The 19,420-nt window shown below is 52.0% G+C and overlaps 1 protein-coding gene across 8 annotated transcripts in view; it reads left to right on the forward strand.

Moving 5' to 3' along the window:
* Positions 1-10,085: 10,085 nt before the first annotated feature.
* The window catches only part of DMTN (dematin actin binding protein), a 38,115-nt gene continuing 28,780 nt past the window's right edge, over positions 10,086-19,420 (forward strand). For 2 of the 8 annotated variants that reach the window (XM_038384629.2, XM_038384640.2), the window contains exon 1: positions 13,425-13,991. Coding sequence is in view for 1 of the 8 variants with exons in the window: in XM_038384627.2 (XP_038240555.1) it covers positions 10,101-10,146 (46 nt within the window). In the remaining 7 variants the exon portion in view is untranslated. Of the gene's footprint in view, positions 10,147-13,424; positions 13,992-19,420 lie in introns of those variants that run through there. The other 6 variants (XM_043502903.1, XM_038384634.2, XM_038384627.2 and 3 more) reach the window with 5 other exon arrangements.

Consider the following 19,420-nt stretch of genomic DNA (forward strand, 5'->3'; position numbering starts at 1 on the left):
CACAGGCTAGTTGCATATGTACCCAACATCTGTGCCAGACTCGCCTTGTACTATCAGAGTTGAAGCCTGCACTGTGCTCTCTTCGCTGCTACCGTTACCCACACTAGCTGGATTCAAGCTGGCTCAATCGGCTGGTCCCTGCATTGCTTTTACTGTGTAGACAGACCCTAACACAGGCACAGATGTTTGAATTTGTTTAATGCCTTAGAATTGTTATCTTGCTGTGTTTTCCAGTGCCACCCCCAGAGTCCATTGTGCTAGAGGCTGCACAGGGGGATAATAGAAGACAATCCTTGTGCCCAAGAGCTTAGGGTACAATTTTCAAAAGTGCCTGAGTGACTTGGGAGCCTCCGTCCCATTTTCAAAAGTAACTTAGGCCTTTAGGAGCCTGTGTTGTTTGAAAGTTAATGGGACTGAACAGAAGAATGGCTGAACTGGGTCAAACCAATGGTCCATCTAGCCCAGTATCCTGTCTTCTGACAGTAGCCAAAGGCAAGTGCCTGAGAGGGAATGAATAGAACAGGTAATTATCGAGTGATCTGTCCCCTGTTGTCCACACTCAGCTTCTGGCAATCAGAGGCTAGGGACACCGCAAGCATGGGGTTGCATCCCTGACCATCTTGGCTAATAGCCATTGACACTGCTAAGTCACTTAGGTGCTTTTAGAAAAGGAGTACTTGTGGCACCTTAGAGACTAACAAATTTATTTGAGCATAAGCTTTCGTGAGCTACAGCTCACTTCATCGGATGCATTTCGTGAGCTGTAGCTCACGAAAGCTTATGCTCTAATAAATTTGTTAGTCTCTAAGGTGCCACAAGTACTCCTTTTCTTTTTGCGAATACAGGCTAACACGGCTGCTACTCTGAAACCTGTCATTAGGTGCTTTTGAAAATGTTACCAGCCCAAATCGCCAAATCATATGGGGGGGGGATAAGAGGGGGAAACTGAGGTACAGAAAAGTGAAGAGTCTTGCCCAAGGTCACCCTGCAGGTCAGCAGCAGAGCTGGCAATTGAAGCCAGATCTCTCTATTTCCACATCTAATACTATAGCCACTAGTCCACACTGCCTCTTGAGAAGCAAGAACCTGGTTAACTCTATTAGTTAATCAACGAATCCTATCAGTTTTCCAACACCCCTTCCCCCTGTCACTCTCACCCCATTTCTCAGCGTGGTTCTGAGCAGAGTGCCGTGGTGAGGTCTTCTATTACCAGAGAGGAACAGTGGTTTTGTGATTCGAACTGGCGAGAAGCCTGACTTCTATTCCTGGCTCTGTCTGTGTCTTGCTCCGTGACCTTGGGTGAGCATTTATAGGAGAGGTCATTGATTTGAAGTGCCAAGGGATGGGGGAAATCTTCCATAGTATTGAATCCTTACATCAAGACCAGGGCTCTGGTTATGCTGTCTCTTACACCGGAGCAACTCCACTGACTTCAGGGGGCTGCTTCTGTCTTACACTCGTCTAAGTGAGCACAGAGTCAGGCTGTAAAAGGCTCTTTCTGAGATGCACTAGCTTCTCTGCACTGACTGACTTTGACTGAGTGAAAAGAAAAGGAGTACTTGTGGCACCTTAGAGACTAACACATTTATTTGAGCATAAGCTTTCGTGAGCTATAGCTCACTTCATCGAAAGCTTATGCTCAAATAAATGTGTTAGTCTCTAAGGTGCCACAAGTACTCCTTTTCTTTTTGCGAATACACACTTACACGGCTGCTACTCTGAAATTTGACTGAGTGGAATTTTCTGGCTCATCTTGATGCAGGGACCAGACTGGATGATCCCAGCAGTCCCTTAAAGGACCTTAAAATCCATAATCTTGAGGCACCTTTGCCTGGTTTCCAGAGGTGCTGAGTACCTGCAGCTCCCATTGAAGTGAATAAAGCCCCCCAATTTAGCTGTCATCAGAAGCTAGTCCCAGCTTTGCAGAAGAGCATTACACTCTAGCAAGCCGCGCTTGTCAGAAAGAACCACGGAGATTTTTCTACTGCCACATCATTGGTTATTTTTATCAGGTTTCCCCTGATGGACTTAGCACGAGTGACGGGCTGATCACTGAAGTCCCTGGAAAGGCCTCCAAATGGTTTCAACGGGCTCTGGATCAGGCCCCAATTCAGCAAAGCATTTGTAGCTCATGCCTCAAGTTAAGCATGTGCTAAAGTCCCATTGAAGTCGAAGAGACTTCGTCTCTGCTGCAAGTGAAACTTGTGCTTTGCTGTGCACGGACAGTAAAGACCCAGCTCCCAGATTCATGTGATCACACCATGTTGGGGGTTTTAAGTAAATATCTAACTTTTGTAGCTGTGGATAAAAGCACAAAAAGGCCCCAAAAATCCGAGCAAATTAAAAAACCAACAATTATTTTAAAAAATTAATCTCCTGATTTTTAAGCCAATCCTGTGATTTTTTTTTGTTTGCTTTGAGGGGGAGAGAGCTGGCTCATCATGTTTGAACCAGACCCTTAGCAAGGTTCTATGCGATGGTGTCTCTTTAAGGCAAGGAAATGGGAAAAGCCCCTTCCTGGCACTGAACTGTAGCTGGGTCAGGCTGAATACCTGGCTACGCTTTAGACACACAGGGATTTCTGTGAGATCAAAGGGCCGCAGGGGCTGATTGAAAGTGGGGGCCTTGGGGAAGGAGCAGAGAGGAGGGGAGCTGGGGCCATAAGAGGACCAGCCAGCCCGCCCAAAGGTGATAATGCCTCTTCTTGTTCCTTGGCTGGAAACTGGCTCCAGCCCCTGGGAATGAGGCAAGAGGGGCCGTGTCTGTGGAGACAGCACCTGAAAGGGAAACATTAGACTCCAATCAATCAGCAGCAAATTAGGAGCAAAGCAAGGTGGCTTCTGTGCACACACAAAAGGGAGCTTTGCTCTGCCTCCTGTCCATCCGTTCCTCCCTACCCCCCATCGAAGCATGAAGGGCCCAGTATGCGCCATCAGGGTGACGCCGCCAGGTCTTAATCCCAAGGGGTGGATGCCATTAGAGGGGATTTGCATGCCATGTGTGTCTATGCATGGTGAGGGGCACGGGAGACCGGCAATTTGAAATGAGACTCGCAGGGAGGGGGCATCATTCAATCAGACAGGGGGTTAATTTGTTCTTGGGAAAGAGGCTTCAACTCCATGCTCTGGGTGCTGATGCAGAGCTCCTGTCTCCAGCTTCCCCTGCAGAGATACCGTCCTCTTTCCCGCACCTTGCTGCCCAGGATTGCCAGGTGCACGCCGCTCTCTTCCCTGCTGTGACCCAGGGAGGGCAGAATGCAAACCCCACTGGGGTTGCTGGAAGCAAACCTATTTCCAGAAGCCAAATTGCAGCGTCCCCTCCGAGATTCTAACAGCAAAGGAGAGAGAATGTATTCAAAGGGGTGGATTGGGCACTTTTCAGATTGTCTTTTTCTTCTGTGTGTGTACAGCGCCGACCACAATGGGGCCCTGATCCTTGTTTGGAGTTCCTAGGGACTACCGCAATCATAATGATTATAATGAGTACGCTCTATTTTAAATGCCAATTTCCTGTTAAATTAACCAAAGAAAGCAGCACAAGCAAAGACTACTTCTAGCAAACTTGGAAGTCTTCCGCTTTCAGATGGGAGCTGGGTGGTCTGAGCACAGCTCTAGATTACCAAGACCAGGTCTGCTGTTGGGAAGTACTGGTGAAATGGCAGTTCCCACCAACCGGCATTGGATATGCTAGGGAAGTGAGGCCACATGTCACCACCATGGCAGCCCTTGCAATGGTGGAGGCTGTAGTGCAAAGGCTTCTGTTGGTTTTACCACCTGGCGATCTAGCCCTTTTGTGAGTAACAAAATTACCTTCTGGGGTTCTGGCTTCTTCTGGTTTCTGATATCATGAAGTCATAGAGTTTAGGGCTAGAAGGGATTATTAGATTAAGTTTGACCTCCTGTATATCACAGGCCAATAAATTTCACACTGTTACCCTTGTATTCAGCCTATGTCCCCAGCACTCCCTGCCAAGGGAATTATATCCTGGCATTTCATGGTGGGTTTCCTATTGTCCTGTTAATGTTGCCAGCTCTGGAGCTTATCTTAAAGCCCTGGTTCCAGGAGTCACGTGATTACATGAGAACCTCAGCTTTCATTTTCAAAAATAGCATGTCTCTAGCACTCCCGGTTGGGGAGAAAAGATGAAAAAGGAGATCCCTGCCGGCTCTGGTGCCAGAAGGCCAGTAAACAGATCCTATCATATATTGGTATTTTAAATCTCATGATTTCTAAACCAATCTAATGAATTTGTGGGCCCTGACTCATGGTTTCTGAATGGTTGGAGTCGGCAATACTGCATACAGCAGAGCAGAGTCCACCTGACAGGCTGAGAGTTGATGCGGTGACATGGCCATGAAATAAGGTATAGGGCTTCGGGCCAGGATCTGTTCTTAGAGACACCAACATGAATCCAGAGCAGCTCCTCTGACTTAATGAGGTTACTCCAGCATAACTGAGCTCAGAGACATCTGATTCTCCTAACATAACATGCTTGCTACTGCCAGCCAATTGTTCTCCATGCCTACTGAAAGTAGGACAGGAAGATACCAGCTTAATCTGCAGCCAGGGAGATTTAGGTTAGATATTAGGAATAGGAACAACTTTCTAACCATAAGGGGAGTTAAGCTCAGGAACAGGCTGCCGGGGAGGTGGTAAAATCCCCGTCACTGGAGGTTTTCAAGAACAGGTTGGACAAACACCTGTCAGGGATGGTCTAGGTTTACTTGGTCCTTCCTCAGCAGGAGTAGATGGACTGGGTGACCTCTTGGAGTCCTTTCCCACCCTAAATTTCTATGATTTCAGGACTGCTTTCAGTGCTGAAAGATTCCCTTTGAGGTCAGTGACAGCCATCCGACCCTTAAGGGGCCTGGTCCCTGAGGTGGCTTGCAGTGAGTTCCATGGACACCCCAAATGCACTGCTGCAGCCACATTGCCTCTTCCACTACCACCTGAGCCGCGCCGTCTGACCGCTCCCTGTAATTGCTTTTCCTTCTCACAATGACGGGGTGGATGGGGATGAAGAATCTTAATCCTTTAACTGGGTCTAAAAAGAGCCGTTTACAAAGCTACACAAATATAATGCGGCAGGGATGCCGCTGAGGTAGGGTGAGGGGGAGGGAGAGCGGGTGGAAAAAGGGAAAATTATAACAGTTTGAGTTAAATGAAGCTTTAAAGCAGGAGGGAAATGCAACACCCAGTAATTACTGGCTAACAATAAGGCCAGGAGCCCGCTCCCAGGTGTGACAGTCAGAGAATTAGCACAGGGGCTGTTTTAGGGGCTGTTTTTTTTTTCTCCCTTCGGCCTCATAGAGTTTGGTTCTTGTTTCCACAGGAATTCAAGACATTCTTTAAACTCAGAAGGCTTTAAAAGGGCTGGTTTTGCCTCCCCATTCCCTCCCACCCCCACACACACCCCTATTTAGCCAGAGCTTCAAAGGTGGGGGAGTTCCCTTTGTGTAATCTCTGCTTTAATTTTTTTTCCTTCTTTCCATCCCCTTCCCCCCTTTTATTTTATTCCCCCCCCTCCCTTCTCATTCTTCTTGACCTCCCCGTATAGAATGGAGTCTGAAGGGTGAGTCCTTTTTAATTATGGCTGGGGAAGAAAAAACTCACACTGTTTCTTTCTTGTTTTTTGAGGTGAGACTTGGAGAGGGGAGGGGCGGGGGCTGGAGGGGAGGGGACTGGAATGTCTTTCTGTGCAAAAAGTGCAGTCAAGGATATCCCACCCCGGCAGCATCCTGCAAAGCATGATGGCCCCCAAGTTAAAAGCAAAATGTCTTTCCCAAGGCTTTTCTCATCGGGCCGCTTAGTTCCTAGCCGACCCTGGCTGGTAGCTTGAAAGGTCTTGTGTGTGTGTGTGTGTCTCTGTGTGTGTGTGTGTGTGTGTGTGTGCAGGGAGGGGTGTGTGGAGTGGGAGGTGCATTGGGACCCAGCTGGGGATGGAAGGGTCTCAATGCTGGTGAGATTAACTCGCTGGAAGGGGAAGTAATAATGGCACCTCTCATGCAATTAATAAAGTTAGTGGGGCAGGGAGTCTGGGAATGCGAGTCGGGGAGGCCGGCATGGTCAGAATGAAAGAGCAGATACCAGCGAGGCAAATTAGAGATGAGCCTGAACCCCGGGAGCGTCTCCCCTGAGGCCACCCACCCCGAGCATTGGTGGCAGAGAGGGGGCTGGAACAAATGGACCCCAGATCTGAACCTGCCCCACTTCAGGGTTCGCAAAAACCAGGGCTGACTGATGAGAGTTTGCAAAGCATAGCCTGCCTCTGGTTTTGCCCCACTTGCTCCAAGCAATCGCAGCGTCAGAGGAAAGGCAATTCCAGCGAGGAGAAATCTAGCTCCAGGCACTGGTCCCAGGAACCCTGGAGAGTCCCAGTTTCAGGGCACTTTGGTCTGGTCAGCAACTGAATTTGGTGGGGCAGAGAGGAGGTGTTCAATTAGATCAGGGCAGTTTGCCTTAGTCAGTCCCAGGGAAGCTGGATTCCCAGGGCCCAATTCCCCACTGCACTGCACCTTGTGCAGTCATTTCCACCAGTGAAAAGTGTGTGAGGAGGGAGTGGAAAGTACCACCCGAGCAGCATGTTTTGTATTTGGTTTGCATTGGTGTAAAGGGCTGTATATGGTACAGTCCCCTCTGCTTCTGTCACTATCTACCATAGACTCAGCATCAGAGGCACCAGGGGTGGGGAGCTAATGCTAATGCTAAAGGTGGAGCAAGAACAGCAATAGTTTAGGACACAACAGACACTGGCTTCCAGAAGGATCCAAGCGGCAACCCCTCTCTGCTCCCAATGAAATGCCAGCTGGGACTGGTTCCAGACAGGGCTGTGCACCCTGCCCCTGAGAGTGGAATGATGATGTTCTGCAAGTGATTTGATTTGAGAGAAGGACAAGGGGAGGGGAGAGGGAGAGGCTCAGGCTGGGTCCTTCTGACTCTCTGGGAACTGGGTTTATCCTGTCCAGCCCTTTGCCTCTGACCATGAATATGGGGGATAGGAAAAGCCAGCTCCAAGCACCGCTAAACTTTTGGAGCTTGGAATGTGGGTCTTCATGGTGGTACCTTGGCCCATGGCCAATTGTCACTGCGATTATTTGGTTCAATTAACACTGCTTCACCTGGACTGTGGTATGCTGGGATCCAGTTATCACTCTGGGCTCCTGAGTCCTTCTCTGCCTGGCGTACCCGAGAGCCTGTCTGCACTAGGGACCCTTGCATTGGGGTAACTATACCAGCGCTCTGTACCTCTGCTGCTTTATCCCAGCTTTGCCCTCTCTCAGTGCCTTCCTTGCGCATTAATAACTATGTTAATGTTTAGGCTGGCTCGGCAGTGCCCGGCTCTATCCAAACCAAACAGGTTTGTGACTGAGAAGAGGGAGGTAGGAGCTTGCTTCCGCCCTGGCCCAGGAAAGATTCCCACTGCATGAGTTTGCTGGCAGATCCCAGTGGGCAGGGCAGCCAGGGTAAGCCGAGCCGTTTGCCAGGGTTCCCTGGGCAGGGAGAAGATCCTAGAGAAAAGAAGGTGGGTGCTGGTCCATGACAGAGTCCCAGGGACACCGCGCTGCCTAATCGAGGCCCCACACACCCAGGAGATCTGGTGGAGCACGTAAGTGCTGCTGTAATGCTCTTTAATGCATATTGGTAACTTGATGCCGGGAGCTGAAAGGCACCTTATTCCTGTGCAGAACAAGCACCCTGTGAGTGCGACATGTTACTAAATCCAAACGTGGTGTTTCACGCTCGCTTTGCACAGGTGTAAACAGTTGCACCAGGTGCAGGGCAATGGGGAATCAGGCCTGAGAGTCCAGTGATGCTGGCAGGACTCCTGGGTTCCATTCCCAACTCTGCCACTGGGCCCCCCCACTCACAGGGAGCCCTAGGATTGCACCCAATTTGGAGAGACCCTTAAAATAATCAAAGATGAATGCAAAGAACCACTGATCAGATGTGTTCTGGGAGCTGGACAGAAACTATCATACAGACAAGAAACCCTAGGCTTCTCTGGGGGCCTCTGTGGGGTTCTGATGTGTCCATTCATCCCTGTGAATTGCCCCGGTACACTGCATGGCAATTGCCTGCCACATATTCACACCCCCATAGGTACCTGGAGTACCTCACCCCTACAGCAGCCCACCCATCTCAGGCAACAGGGTGCACCAGCGTTTTGCAGTCTCCGTGGCTTGGAAAAGATGATTAATTCCGTCATGCGTTTGGCTGGTTGTCAGGGGAAAGTGTCTGGGATTTTTTCCTTCGTGCTCAGATCAGTAACTTCCCAGAGCATCTGTGTCAGTCTGTCCAGCTCCGGGCCTTTGGCAGGGACAGGGAATTCCAGGTGTAGTGTTTGTACAGTGGACACAAAGGGATCCTAGGGTTTCCAAAAAGAAAAGGAGTACTTGTGGCACCTTAGAGACTAACAAATTTATTTGAGCATAAGCTTTCGTGAGCTACAGCTCACTTCATAGCTCATGAAAGCTTATGCTCAAATAAATTTGTTAGTCTCTAAGGTGCCACAAGTACTCCTTTTCTTTTTGTGAATACAGACTAACACGGCTGCTACTCTGAAACCTAGGGTTTCCAGTCACTGTTGCTTTTTGTTTCCCAGGCACTAACCTAATGGTACAACGACCAGGCAGCAAATACATGGCAGGGAACCCAAACAGATGTTTGCATTGACAATTAAAACAAAATTCAGGGAAGGGGGCAGTGAAACCAGCACAGGGCTGGGAGAGGGAGCTGCTTGTGGGCACAGGGAGTGAGACCAGCACAGGGGCTAGGCATGGGGAGTCAGGTGGGGACTTGGGGATGAAACCAGCACAGGCCATGTGCTTGTGGTACTAGAGACTGTGCCTTTAAGGGCTGAGCTTCCCACAGAGAGAGTCTGGGTGGGGGCACTGGGAACCCTGGACACAGAGGATAGCAGAGCTCCAGCAAGCCCTGAGCGATCGCTGAACGTCGTCACCACATGGAAGGTCGCGTGGGGCTGGCAAGGCATGCTGTGTTTGTCAGGGACAGTCTCGAAGGTTGTTCCACACTTACCCAGCATTCGTTCTGCCGTGTCCCCTCCGGCCCCTCACACAGGCTCTTGCCGCAACTGGGGGAAGGGGGAAAAGAGAGGGAAATGAAATACTGACCAGGCAGTACCACTGCTACTGAAGCCACGGTGTGTATTCATGCGTGTGTGTCTAGGGATCACTCCTATGTAGACGGTGTGAGAGAGACACATCCCAGGCCTGTGCCACAGTGAATAATTGGGAGAAAAACTCCTGCAAATCATCCTCTGTGTGTCATATCTGCACAGCAGGGTGGGTGTAGGCAGTGTGACAAATAGAGAGACACCCACAATGGAGAAATTGTGTGAGCGGATGGGTGAGAGAGAGAGAGTGAATGGGTGTACCTGGGCCTCCCTGTGTCTTTCTGTCTCTGGGGGTGTACACAGGACTCTTCTGTACAAATTAGGCCCTGAAGCGCGTGCTACCACAATCCTCCCCATGGCAACACTGCGTGGCCCGGTGCAGAGTTGGGTTCATCCTGATTACAGGGTGTGGTGGGGAAGGTGCTGCTGGGGAGGCTTCTTTTAGGCCAATCCAGGGAGTCCCTAACCTAGATTTCAGAGTAGCAGCCGTGTTAGTCTGTATTCGCAAAAAGAAAAGGAGTACTTGTGGCACCTTAGAGACTAACAAATTTATTAGAGCATAAGCTTTCGTGAGCTACAGCTCACTTCATCGGATGCATTTTAACCTTTTTTAACCTAGATTTTTTTAACCTAGATTTGCAGCTCTGACAGGTGCAAGGGGCTGTGGGGCAGGGAGCGTGGAGGGGGAAAGGTCTCATTTCCCAGCCACTCCGAGGGACAGGGAATAACTTGCCCCCTTCCAAAGAGCCCTGGGGCCCTCACTGAATTCTCTCCCTTGCCCTTCCACGGCCACTCACATGCCAAGCAACCAGGGAGCCTGAGGGAGGAATAAGGAGCTGCTGCTGCAAATTATCCCTCGTCTCCAGCTCTGCTGCTGCTCACTCAAGCCCTGGGTTGCTGAGAGAGGCGGTCGCCGTAGCAACGTGCAGTGGAGGGGACGAGATGCTCAGAGCAGGGATGGCTCCCCATGGAAGGGCGAACCTGCCTGCAGCTAGGGACAGACTCCCTTGAAGGTAGGTCCAATTTGCTGTGTCCCTCTCCTCTGCCTCTCCTGTTGCCATCCCCCACACCCCACCCCACCCAACACCCACGGCCACTGTGGTTGTCAAGTGAAGAAGGCTGTGTTTCTGGCTGGCTGCTCCTGCTTGCGCGGGGAGGCCAGAGTTGGGTGCCAGAGGTCCCAAGCATAGGGGTACAGAGGGCTCCATCATGCTGGGCTGGGGGGGTCCCGCATCGCCAGGGACGGTAGGGACACATGCAGTATCGGTTAATCCAGTTACAAAGTTGGCACGGTCACAGGGGAGGGTGAAAACAACAAGGAGTCTTGTGGCACCTTAAAGACTAACAAATTTATTAGAGCATAAGGTTTCGTGAGCTATGACCCACTTCTTCAGATGCATGGAGTGAAAATTACAGGGTGTGTCACTGATGGACTAAGTGTGGTGCTGGGACTGCGTGTGTATGGGTCTGAGTGACAATGTATGTCAGGGCAGGCGACACTGTGTCTGCATGTCCCTCTCCTGTACATATCTATTTAATAACACCTCCCAGCCCCAGACCTGGGCTGAGAATCCACTGCTAAGAATCCATCTCTCCCCAGCAGGGCTTGGGTGACTTCCCTCCCTGTTTCAATGACTGCAGAGCACCCACACCCATTCCTCGGGGGCCCCACGAAGCTCAGACAGCCCAGCCCCGGTGACAGGTTTGGAGATGAGGCTGTCTGAACCGATACATCACCTGGAAGATTCCTGCTAGTAGACGAAGCTGCGTTGGTTTCGTTGCTTAGCCCTCTGAGGCCCTGTGGCTCTCTGAGGGAACAAGAGTCTGAGCGTTCAGCACCCTGCCCCCACAGAGGGGACTGCCTGTGAGGTCGCACTGCCATCACCAGGAATGGTAAGGAACCCCAGAACTACACCCCTGGGGAGGGCAGCTCTGAAACCGGGCCACGCATACCTCGATCCTGGCCCAATGGATTAAGAGCCCCTGCAGGGAGTCTGGTTTGTTAATCGATGGAACAGGAGGGGCTGGGTTGAAGTTTTCCGCCTCTGATTTCTGGGCTGATTTCATTAGCTCCTCTTATTGACCATCATATTCTGAGGCGTTAGACATTAGTGGACTTCGCAGCATTCTTAACGCATGAGAAACGGGGTTCGCATGAGTACATTGGCCACGCGACGGACGACTATTGATCGTTTATGAGGCGCCTGGCTTCTACTCCTGGCTGTGGCCGGGGGTGGGGTCTGTGGTTAGAGCAGCAGGGTGTGAGTCAGGACGGCAGTGTTATCCCTGTCTCCGGGCGAGCATGGGGTCCAGTGGCTGGGTACTATGCCCACACGGTAGAACTGGGCAAAGCTGTGTCTCAACATGGCTGCTGATCATTTCTCCCCTTTGCAGAGGGCTCTGGATAAAAGGTGCCAGAGAAATGCCAAGTGGTGTTCTTGTCATTATTGGCCTCCTCTTGCTATACCAGCTTCCCTGCATGTCCCGAGTGTACGTGGAGGGCTGGGATACTGCTGGAGACAGAGAGAGGCCTGAACCCTCCCTGATCCATCTCCGATACTCTCCATTTCACACGGAGCTCTCTGGAGGTGGCCTGCTCCCTGACAGCTGGTTCTCTTAGAGTCAGATCAGGAACACCTGCCCCCACATCCCCAGCTGCAGGATTGTCAGTGACTATTTAGTCTCTGAGCCACTTCCCTCCCTGCCCCCCACCCCCCAGTTCTGTGCTGTTCTAGCTGTGTGGGGAGAGAGGTTACTGGTCTTTGTTCTTCCCCAGCTGTGTTGTCCAGTGCACTTGCAAGCGATGATGATTAAGAAGTTGTTGCAAAGGAACTCCTGAAGGGGGAGCCCTTGGATTTATTTGGGAACATGGCACGGCCAAGAATGTCAGGTTGGGAAGTCACAGGTTCAGGAAGGTCAGAGGACAGGTCCCCTTGCTCGGCATATTTCAGAGCAGCAGCCGTGTTAATCTGTATTCACAAAAAGGAAAGGAGTTCTTGGGGCACCTTAGAGACTAACAAATTTATTTGAGCATAAGCTTTCGTGAGCTACAGCTCGCATCCGATGAAGTGAGCTGTAGCTCACGAAAGCTTATGCTCAAATAAATTTGTTAGTCTCTAAGGTGCCCCAAGTACTCCTTTTCTTTTTGCTAGGCATAGCAGCCCCTGTTTCCTCGCTCTGCGGAGCCACGAGGGGTATTCTGGAGAGCTTAGGGCCTGGTTTTCATAGTCGGCGAGCACCCGCAAACGCCACCTGCAATGGATTGGAGCTGTAGGGGCCTCTGAAAATGAGGCCATTAATGTTTCCACCCCATCAAGGCCTATCTGTAGGGTCCCCACCCCTTTGCATGTGATCTGAAATAGTAGGCCCCTGTCCTGCAATCCGTAGGAAACATGCATTCTGGCATCTCAAGCCAGAGATGAATCCAGATCCCTGATGGGACATGGATGGGAGACCTCCCACGGAAATCTAAGCTGCTGCCAAAGTTGGTGCTGATGATTCAGCAGAGGATGCTCTTCCTTCAGGGTCATCAGTAAATGGGTTCCCCAGCCTCATGCAAAGGGGTGCTGGAGGCACTCCCTCTTGGATCAGCTGCGACACCAAACCCCAGGTCATTTATGGCCATTACAGATCCTGCAGCATCTTTTCCATGAGATGGGGTGTCAGCCACAGTGTCCATGCCAAATTCAACCATGGGGTCTGCATTCTGCTTCCTTAGAGAGGACTGTGACTCATCCTCCCTGCTCCAACCCCCCTGGAACTTTGTGGGAGATCTGATCCAAGTTCGAAGCCGGAAACTTGGTCTCTAATGTCCATTCAGATACGATTATCAACCTAAAGCGTTATAGTGCTGAGTCCTAGACAGCTGCTATGTTCCACCCCAGACACAGCTGCACTGCAACAGTTGGCAAGGTGGGGTGATGTGGAAGGAAAGGTGGGTCTAGACATACACTATCCATGAGCTATAGCCAGCTGGAGCAAAGCCATTTCTGCAGGATGACATCCCATTTGTCAGCCTGTTTCCTTTACATTGCATCGCCTGAATTTTCTGGGGGGGAATTCTACCCATTGCTCCCCAACCCACTCCTCTCCCTTCCATTCTGCCATGTTATTTTTGGCACCGGCACAGAGCGTTTATTTCATTTTATTTTGCAACAACAAAAATTAACAGAGGGAGGGAGAGAGAGCAAGATGGAGAGCCGCCACCTCTCACAAATACTGCTTCGTCATGATGCTGGTTAATTCTCCTCTTATTCAGAAATGGACTGAGCCAGCAGCAGAGGTGGGGAGCTGCACACACACACACACGCTCTGACTGGCTCTCTAAATCCACATTGCTATCACCACTCGATCCTTTGCAGGCACTGCCTCTGGGGCTGGGAGATACACACACACACACACACACACACACACACAGAGGACTGTCATGCTGTCAGATACACGCCAACAGCACAGCAGCTGAACCCAGCAAGGGCAGCCGGCTGAGGACTCGCTGGGATACTCCCAAGCAAGAGGCAGAAGGAGGGGAAGGAGAGGCGTTTTGCAGCAAGAGAGGGCAGGGGAGCAGTTCTCTGGGCTCCTGGGGCTTGTTGTTGTTATCGTTCTCGGCTTGTTTTTCGGGCTGGGAAACCATGCGAGATTCCTGGAAGAGGCTTCCATAGCCCCAGCTGGGTGAGTCAAGAGGGCTGCCGTGCAATCTCATTGAGCTTGTACTTGACCCCTGCCATGGCTCGGCAGGCATGAGGGGTGGGAGGGCACATTCCAGGCAGATGCTGTTCCACTCTGGTGCCTGTGCCCAGGACTAACCCAACCTGCAGCAAGCGAGTGTGCAGAACCGGCGGGGACTAGAGTTCACCTGGTAAGTTGTTAATAGCATCAACTCTACCTCCTCCTGCCTTCCCTTCCTCATCCTCTTCTTGCTTTGCTTTCTCCCTCCCTTCCCTCCCTGGCTGTTGGTGCTTTGCTCTTTCTTTCCTTCTGTCTGGCCTCTTCCTCCTCCCAGGCACCTGGAAAGGGAACAAGCTTGCTAAGTGAGGATGCTCACCCTCCACTGCCAGAAGCATCACTGCCGGCTATGACAAAATGTGTATTTTTCTTATGTGGCTTCCAAAATGCAGGCCCCACAGACAGCCTTGGCAGGTGCTGGCCCTGGGGTGCTGCTGGTGATGCGGGGCAGCAGGGGTATTGGGCTGCTAGTGTGGAGCTAAGGCATTCTAAGCCGGCACTTGGTTGGCAGAAGCTGGTGTTGGTAGTATAGGCCAGGATTCTAGTGCCAGCCAGGCACAGATTAATAAGAGCCGTCTAGCTGGGCTCTGCTAAGGGGGTCTTGCTGGGCTGTGCTGGCCTATTACTGGTTTGAGAGGCTGCTTAAAACGTTTTGGTTTTAGCATTTTAATGCTCAGGGCTAAATGTTCATGCTTAGGCTACTAAACAAGGCATTAGCACCCCAGCTTCGGCCCTGCAGTTAGACCTTGGGGCATATAATGAGCATTTGTGCTCTGAGGTTCCGAACCAAGCATCCAGGTGACAGGGGCGGCAGGTTTGTATAATTTTTGGTGGTGCCCAGAATGGGTCCAAGTCCTGCCCCGCCCAGAGCTGCCTAAAGCCCTGGGAGGGAGTTGGGATGCAGGAGGGATGCGGGCTCTGGGCTGGGGCAGGGGATTGGGGTGCAGGAGGGGATGCGGGGGGCGGGCTCTGTGAGGGAGTTGGGTGTGGGAGAGGGTGAGGGGTGCGGCGCTTATCTCGGGCGGCTCCCAAAAGCAACCCGAGGCGGCTCCTAGGTGGGGGATGTCAGGGGGATCTCCGTGTGCGGCTGTCTGCAGGCACCACCCCCAGCCAATGGGAGCTGTGGAGTCGGCGCTCAGGGTGGGGGCAGTGCGCGGACATACACATCCCCCCCGGGGCCACAGGGACGCGTTGGCTGCTTCCGGGAGCAGTGCGGAGCGAGGGTGGGCAGGAAGGTGCCATAGCCCCACTACATTGCCGGTGGTGGCAGTGGCGGCCGGGGCCCCTTTTAAATCGCCTGGGGGCAGCAGGCAGGGTCAGGAGATGCTCCAGGGGAGGTGCGTGGGGGCAGCAGGCAGGGCCAGGGGAGAGACCCGGCCCTGCAAATTGGTGGAGCCGGGCCCCTGGGTCCTGAATATTCCTGGAGCATGGGCACCACGGGCCCATATAACTCACCGCCCCTTCCAGGTGAGGAATTTGGATGTTCTGGGGACCTGTGTTTGACAAATGAGTTCCCCAGCTCTCTTGAGCCCATTCCCCATGGGCTCAGAAATCCAGTCCAGTTCTTCTTTTCCTCTCAGGGCTGCATCCGGGGCCCATTCCAGGTGGGCACAGAAATGCAGTAGGTCCAGGCCTTTAATGTCCATTTCCTACAGAGACACAATTTTGTGACTAACAGGAAAGCTACAAGACTGGCAGGCAGGCTGCTTCCACAGCTGCACAGCTCCCTTCTTCCAGCCGTAGACTCCCTCACAGCAACTGGCTCCCTACAGTTGCAAATTGCAATGCAGTTTTGGGTGTCTGGGGATGCTCCCAGAGGCCCTTGTATCATAAGGGAGTTCAGAAGCCTCACCTGGGACCAGCTGATTCCCAGGCCAAAACAGGAATGAGACAAGGGTTTGCACTGTTTGCAACTCAGGGAGAACTTCTCTGTGCAGAGAGTGAATGAGGTAGAGGAGGAAGAGCAAGGCCAGCAGAGTAGTGTCGTGTTAGGTAGAAAGCGGGGTATGGCTGTGGAGGAGGACATAGGCAACGGGCAGGTCGAGAATCTATCATATGGGGTCAAGAGGAAAACATCTCAAAAGAAAAGTATATTTTTGCTCCCAAGGGCACCAGTTTGAACGCAGCCCAAATCAGCAGTGACCAGAAGCCATTCCTATCTGATAGCCCTCATGGGCAGAGAGTTACAGGGTCTTAGTTCTGTTTCTAGCAGGACAAGCATCTAGATCCCCAAAATCCCCACTGCGATTGGCCTTAATTTGCCTCCACCCTTATGGGCAGGCAGAGGGAGCAAACAGCCTGAGCTTAATAGGCCACTGAGATTGAACTCCCCTCTAATTCTAGCGAGGGATCCCTCTGGGGCATGGCTGAGAGGCATGGGAGGTTGCAACCCATATACTTTGGGGACATGAGGACATTGTGGGTATTGCAGATTTTGGGATGGGATCAAGGTCTCATAGGCCCATCTGCCCCTCACATCACCTATCCGATGGCAGCTGGGCCAGGACACACACGCAGATGCCAGCGCCTCCTATGCTAGAAGAGTGGGGATACTACCCGCTTGCACAGTGGGGAAAGGGGTACTGGAATCGCTGCCTAGATGGGGTGATTCTCGTCAGGATCGAAGGACAGAGCTATAGAGCAGCCATGGGGCCAGCCCTCTCATGCGCCTGCCTTAGGGTTTCAAGCATTGTCGGAATGGCTCTTCGATTCTCCCATGACAGGCGCCGTAGGGACACCAGAGAGAAATGCACGTCCCCCTGGTTGAGAGATCTGAGCTCGAGCCACAACCTCGACTGGACACTCCAAAGTCTCTCGGCTCCAGAGCTTTGTTCTGACTCATGATCAAGGCCTTTTGCAAACTTCTGACGACGGTCTGGGCTGGGATTTCGGAGTCCTCCATGTTCCTGCTGCGGGCTCTGATCCAGGGGGTTGGTACAGTCCCATTGGCAGGAAACTGAGAGGGAATGTTGGAAGTGCTGCACCTAGCCACCCCCAGGGCCTGGCACTGCCACCCAGCTGGGTTGCTGGGACAGAAAGGGAAGAGCTCTTCCCTCTGTGATTCCCCCAGGGTGTGCCAATATGTAGCGCAGGTTTCCAGAGGCACTTGCTGTCCAGGCTCTGGGAGGAAGGTTTGTTTCTGTTGCTCCTCGCAAGCTGGGTGTGTTGAGCTGGACATTATCAGCTGGTAGGAAGGCTCAGTTTCTTTGCCGCCCGGCCTCCCTCTGCCCCTTCCACATCCTCAGCTACTGAGACCAGCTCTGGGCTTGTGGTGAAGCACATGCTGCTAATGCCCAGAGCTGGCTTGAGAACCCATTTGTACCAGAGCAGTAGAAGCTGAGAAGGTGGAACTGGCTACGGCTGCCAAGCTGAGACAATCAGAGTGAGAGACGCCTGGGGAAATGCAGGGGACTCCATGACTCCCTCCTGGCAAAGGAACTTGCACACGGTTTGCTCTGACTTGTCTCTAAGGGGAATGCCTGCCTTGTTAGGCCATTGGTGGGTGTCAAACACCACACCCTCCTGCCCCACTCAGCCAAGGCAGAAATCAAACTGTCCCGCTGGGTTTGGGCAGGATCAGCTGAGCTCAGAAACAGCCACTGGCCAATGAGAGAGCCAAGGCTCAACTGCTTTGCTGTGGTGGGTGTTGAACTCCACTAACCCTGTCTGGCCCGGGGAGGGTAGGGGCAGCTGTATCCAGCTAAAGGGAGAGGGGAGCAATGTTTGATCCTGCCATCATATGCAGGGAAGGTAGGGCCATGTGTGTGTGTACATCTATCTATCTATGACTGCCTAAGAAGCAGTACTGCAGAAAGGGATCTGTGGGTCCTAGTGAATCACAAGCTAAATATGAGTCAACAATGTAACCCTGTTGCAAAAAGTAGTGTGTCCAGTTCTGGGCACCACACTTCAGGAAAGATGTGGACAAATTGGAGAAAGTCCAGAGAAGAGCAACAAAAATGATTAAAGATCTAGAAAACATGACCTTTGAGGGAAGATTTTAAAAATTGGATTTGTTTAGTCTGGAGAAGAGCTGACTGAAGGGGGACATGATGACAGTTTTCAAATATGTAAAAGGTTGTTAAAAGGAGGAGGGAGAAAAATTGTTTTTCTTAACCTCTGAGAATAGGACAAGAAGCAATGGGCTTAAATTGCAGCAAGGAAGATTTAGGTTGGACAATAGGAAAAACTTCCTGTCAGGGTGGTTAAGCACTGGAATAAATTGCCTAGGGAGGTTGTGGAATCTCCATCATTGGGGATTTTTAAGAGCAGCTTAGACAAACACCTGTCAGGGATGGTCTAGATAATACTTAGTCCTGCCATGAGTGTGGGGGACTGGACTAGATGACCTCTTGAGGTCCCTTTCAGTCTTATGATTCTATCATTCTATTTAGTGTTCACCATCATATCCCAGAGAGACCCCTCCAGCTTCGTGCTGCACGGAGAGTGCCCAGCCAGGATGACATAGACCTGATCTTGGCTACCCCTGTGTGTTTCCAGCTCTGTATAAATGCTTTGTAAGGATAAGACAGGATCAAGGGGACAGAGCTCTGCTTTGTAGCTTGCTTCTTTGCTCGGAGCAGGAAGGGGCCTGCCAAGGAAACTCGCCCTCCTGAAGAATGATTCCCTGCCCCGTTTTCCACGGCCCCAGGGTGACTCCTGAGGGTGCCATGTGGTAAGGAGCCAAGCACTTCCTGAATCCAAGGCAGGTCGGGTTCAGCTGATAGGACAGCTTTGCCAAGAGGGTGAGAAGTTAGGGGCAGAGGGAGCCAGGTTTACTTTGAAGACCCTCAAAGAACAGCTGGCCTGTCTTCTTCCACCCAGCCACCTCCACAGTGTGCCCAGCGGGACGAGTGCCTTTAGCGCAGCTGCCTGTTTCCAGCCTTGGCTTTGCGTCTCCACAGCAGCCGACGGGGCCGTTGCTATGGCTGGGGATGTGGAGAGAGCTCTAAGCTTCTTTGAGTCAGCGGCCTGCAAAGGGGCTGCCTCTCCAGGAGGTGTGTGCTGGCGGGTGGCCAAGGCATCGTGGCCCAGTTATCCCTGGCTGGGCTGGGGATGAGGATACCTGCAGTGCCCTCAGGTCTCTGGGATGCTGGCAGAAAACAGGGCAGGAGGTGAAGTGGGATTGGGATCACTTTTCCTGAGCTGGGAATTGGATTGGAGATGTCCCCTGAGTGTAACTGGGAATGGGGCAGGGCCCCAGTGAGGACACGTGCAGAGTGTACCATCCTTATGGGCTGTCAGGGTCCCCCATGGGGGATCAGATCCCGTAGGGTATGAGGGCTCCCTGCAGGATTGCCCAAGGAGGGAGTTGCCCACAGGGAGGGTGATGACACAGGGAACAGGCTGTCAGGAAGTGAAGGGGGTTCTGGATTCTGAGGCTGCTGGGGTTTGGCTGCTCCCTGCCAGGCTGCAGTCACGGCCATTCTGGACACATGCACGCTGGTGCATTCGCCTCACATCCATGCCTACGCCTCTCACCTTGATCAAGTCCCTCCCGTTCCCTTTACATCATCCCTTAGTCTGTTTCCTTCTGCCCCTAAGAGATGCTGTCATGGGAGG

This window comes from Dermochelys coriacea, chromosome 26, assembly GCF_009764565.3.
Source record: "Dermochelys coriacea isolate rDerCor1 chromosome 26, rDerCor1.pri.v4, whole genome shotgun sequence".
Taxonomy (NCBI): Eukaryota; Metazoa; Chordata; order Testudines; family Dermochelyidae; genus Dermochelys; species Dermochelys coriacea.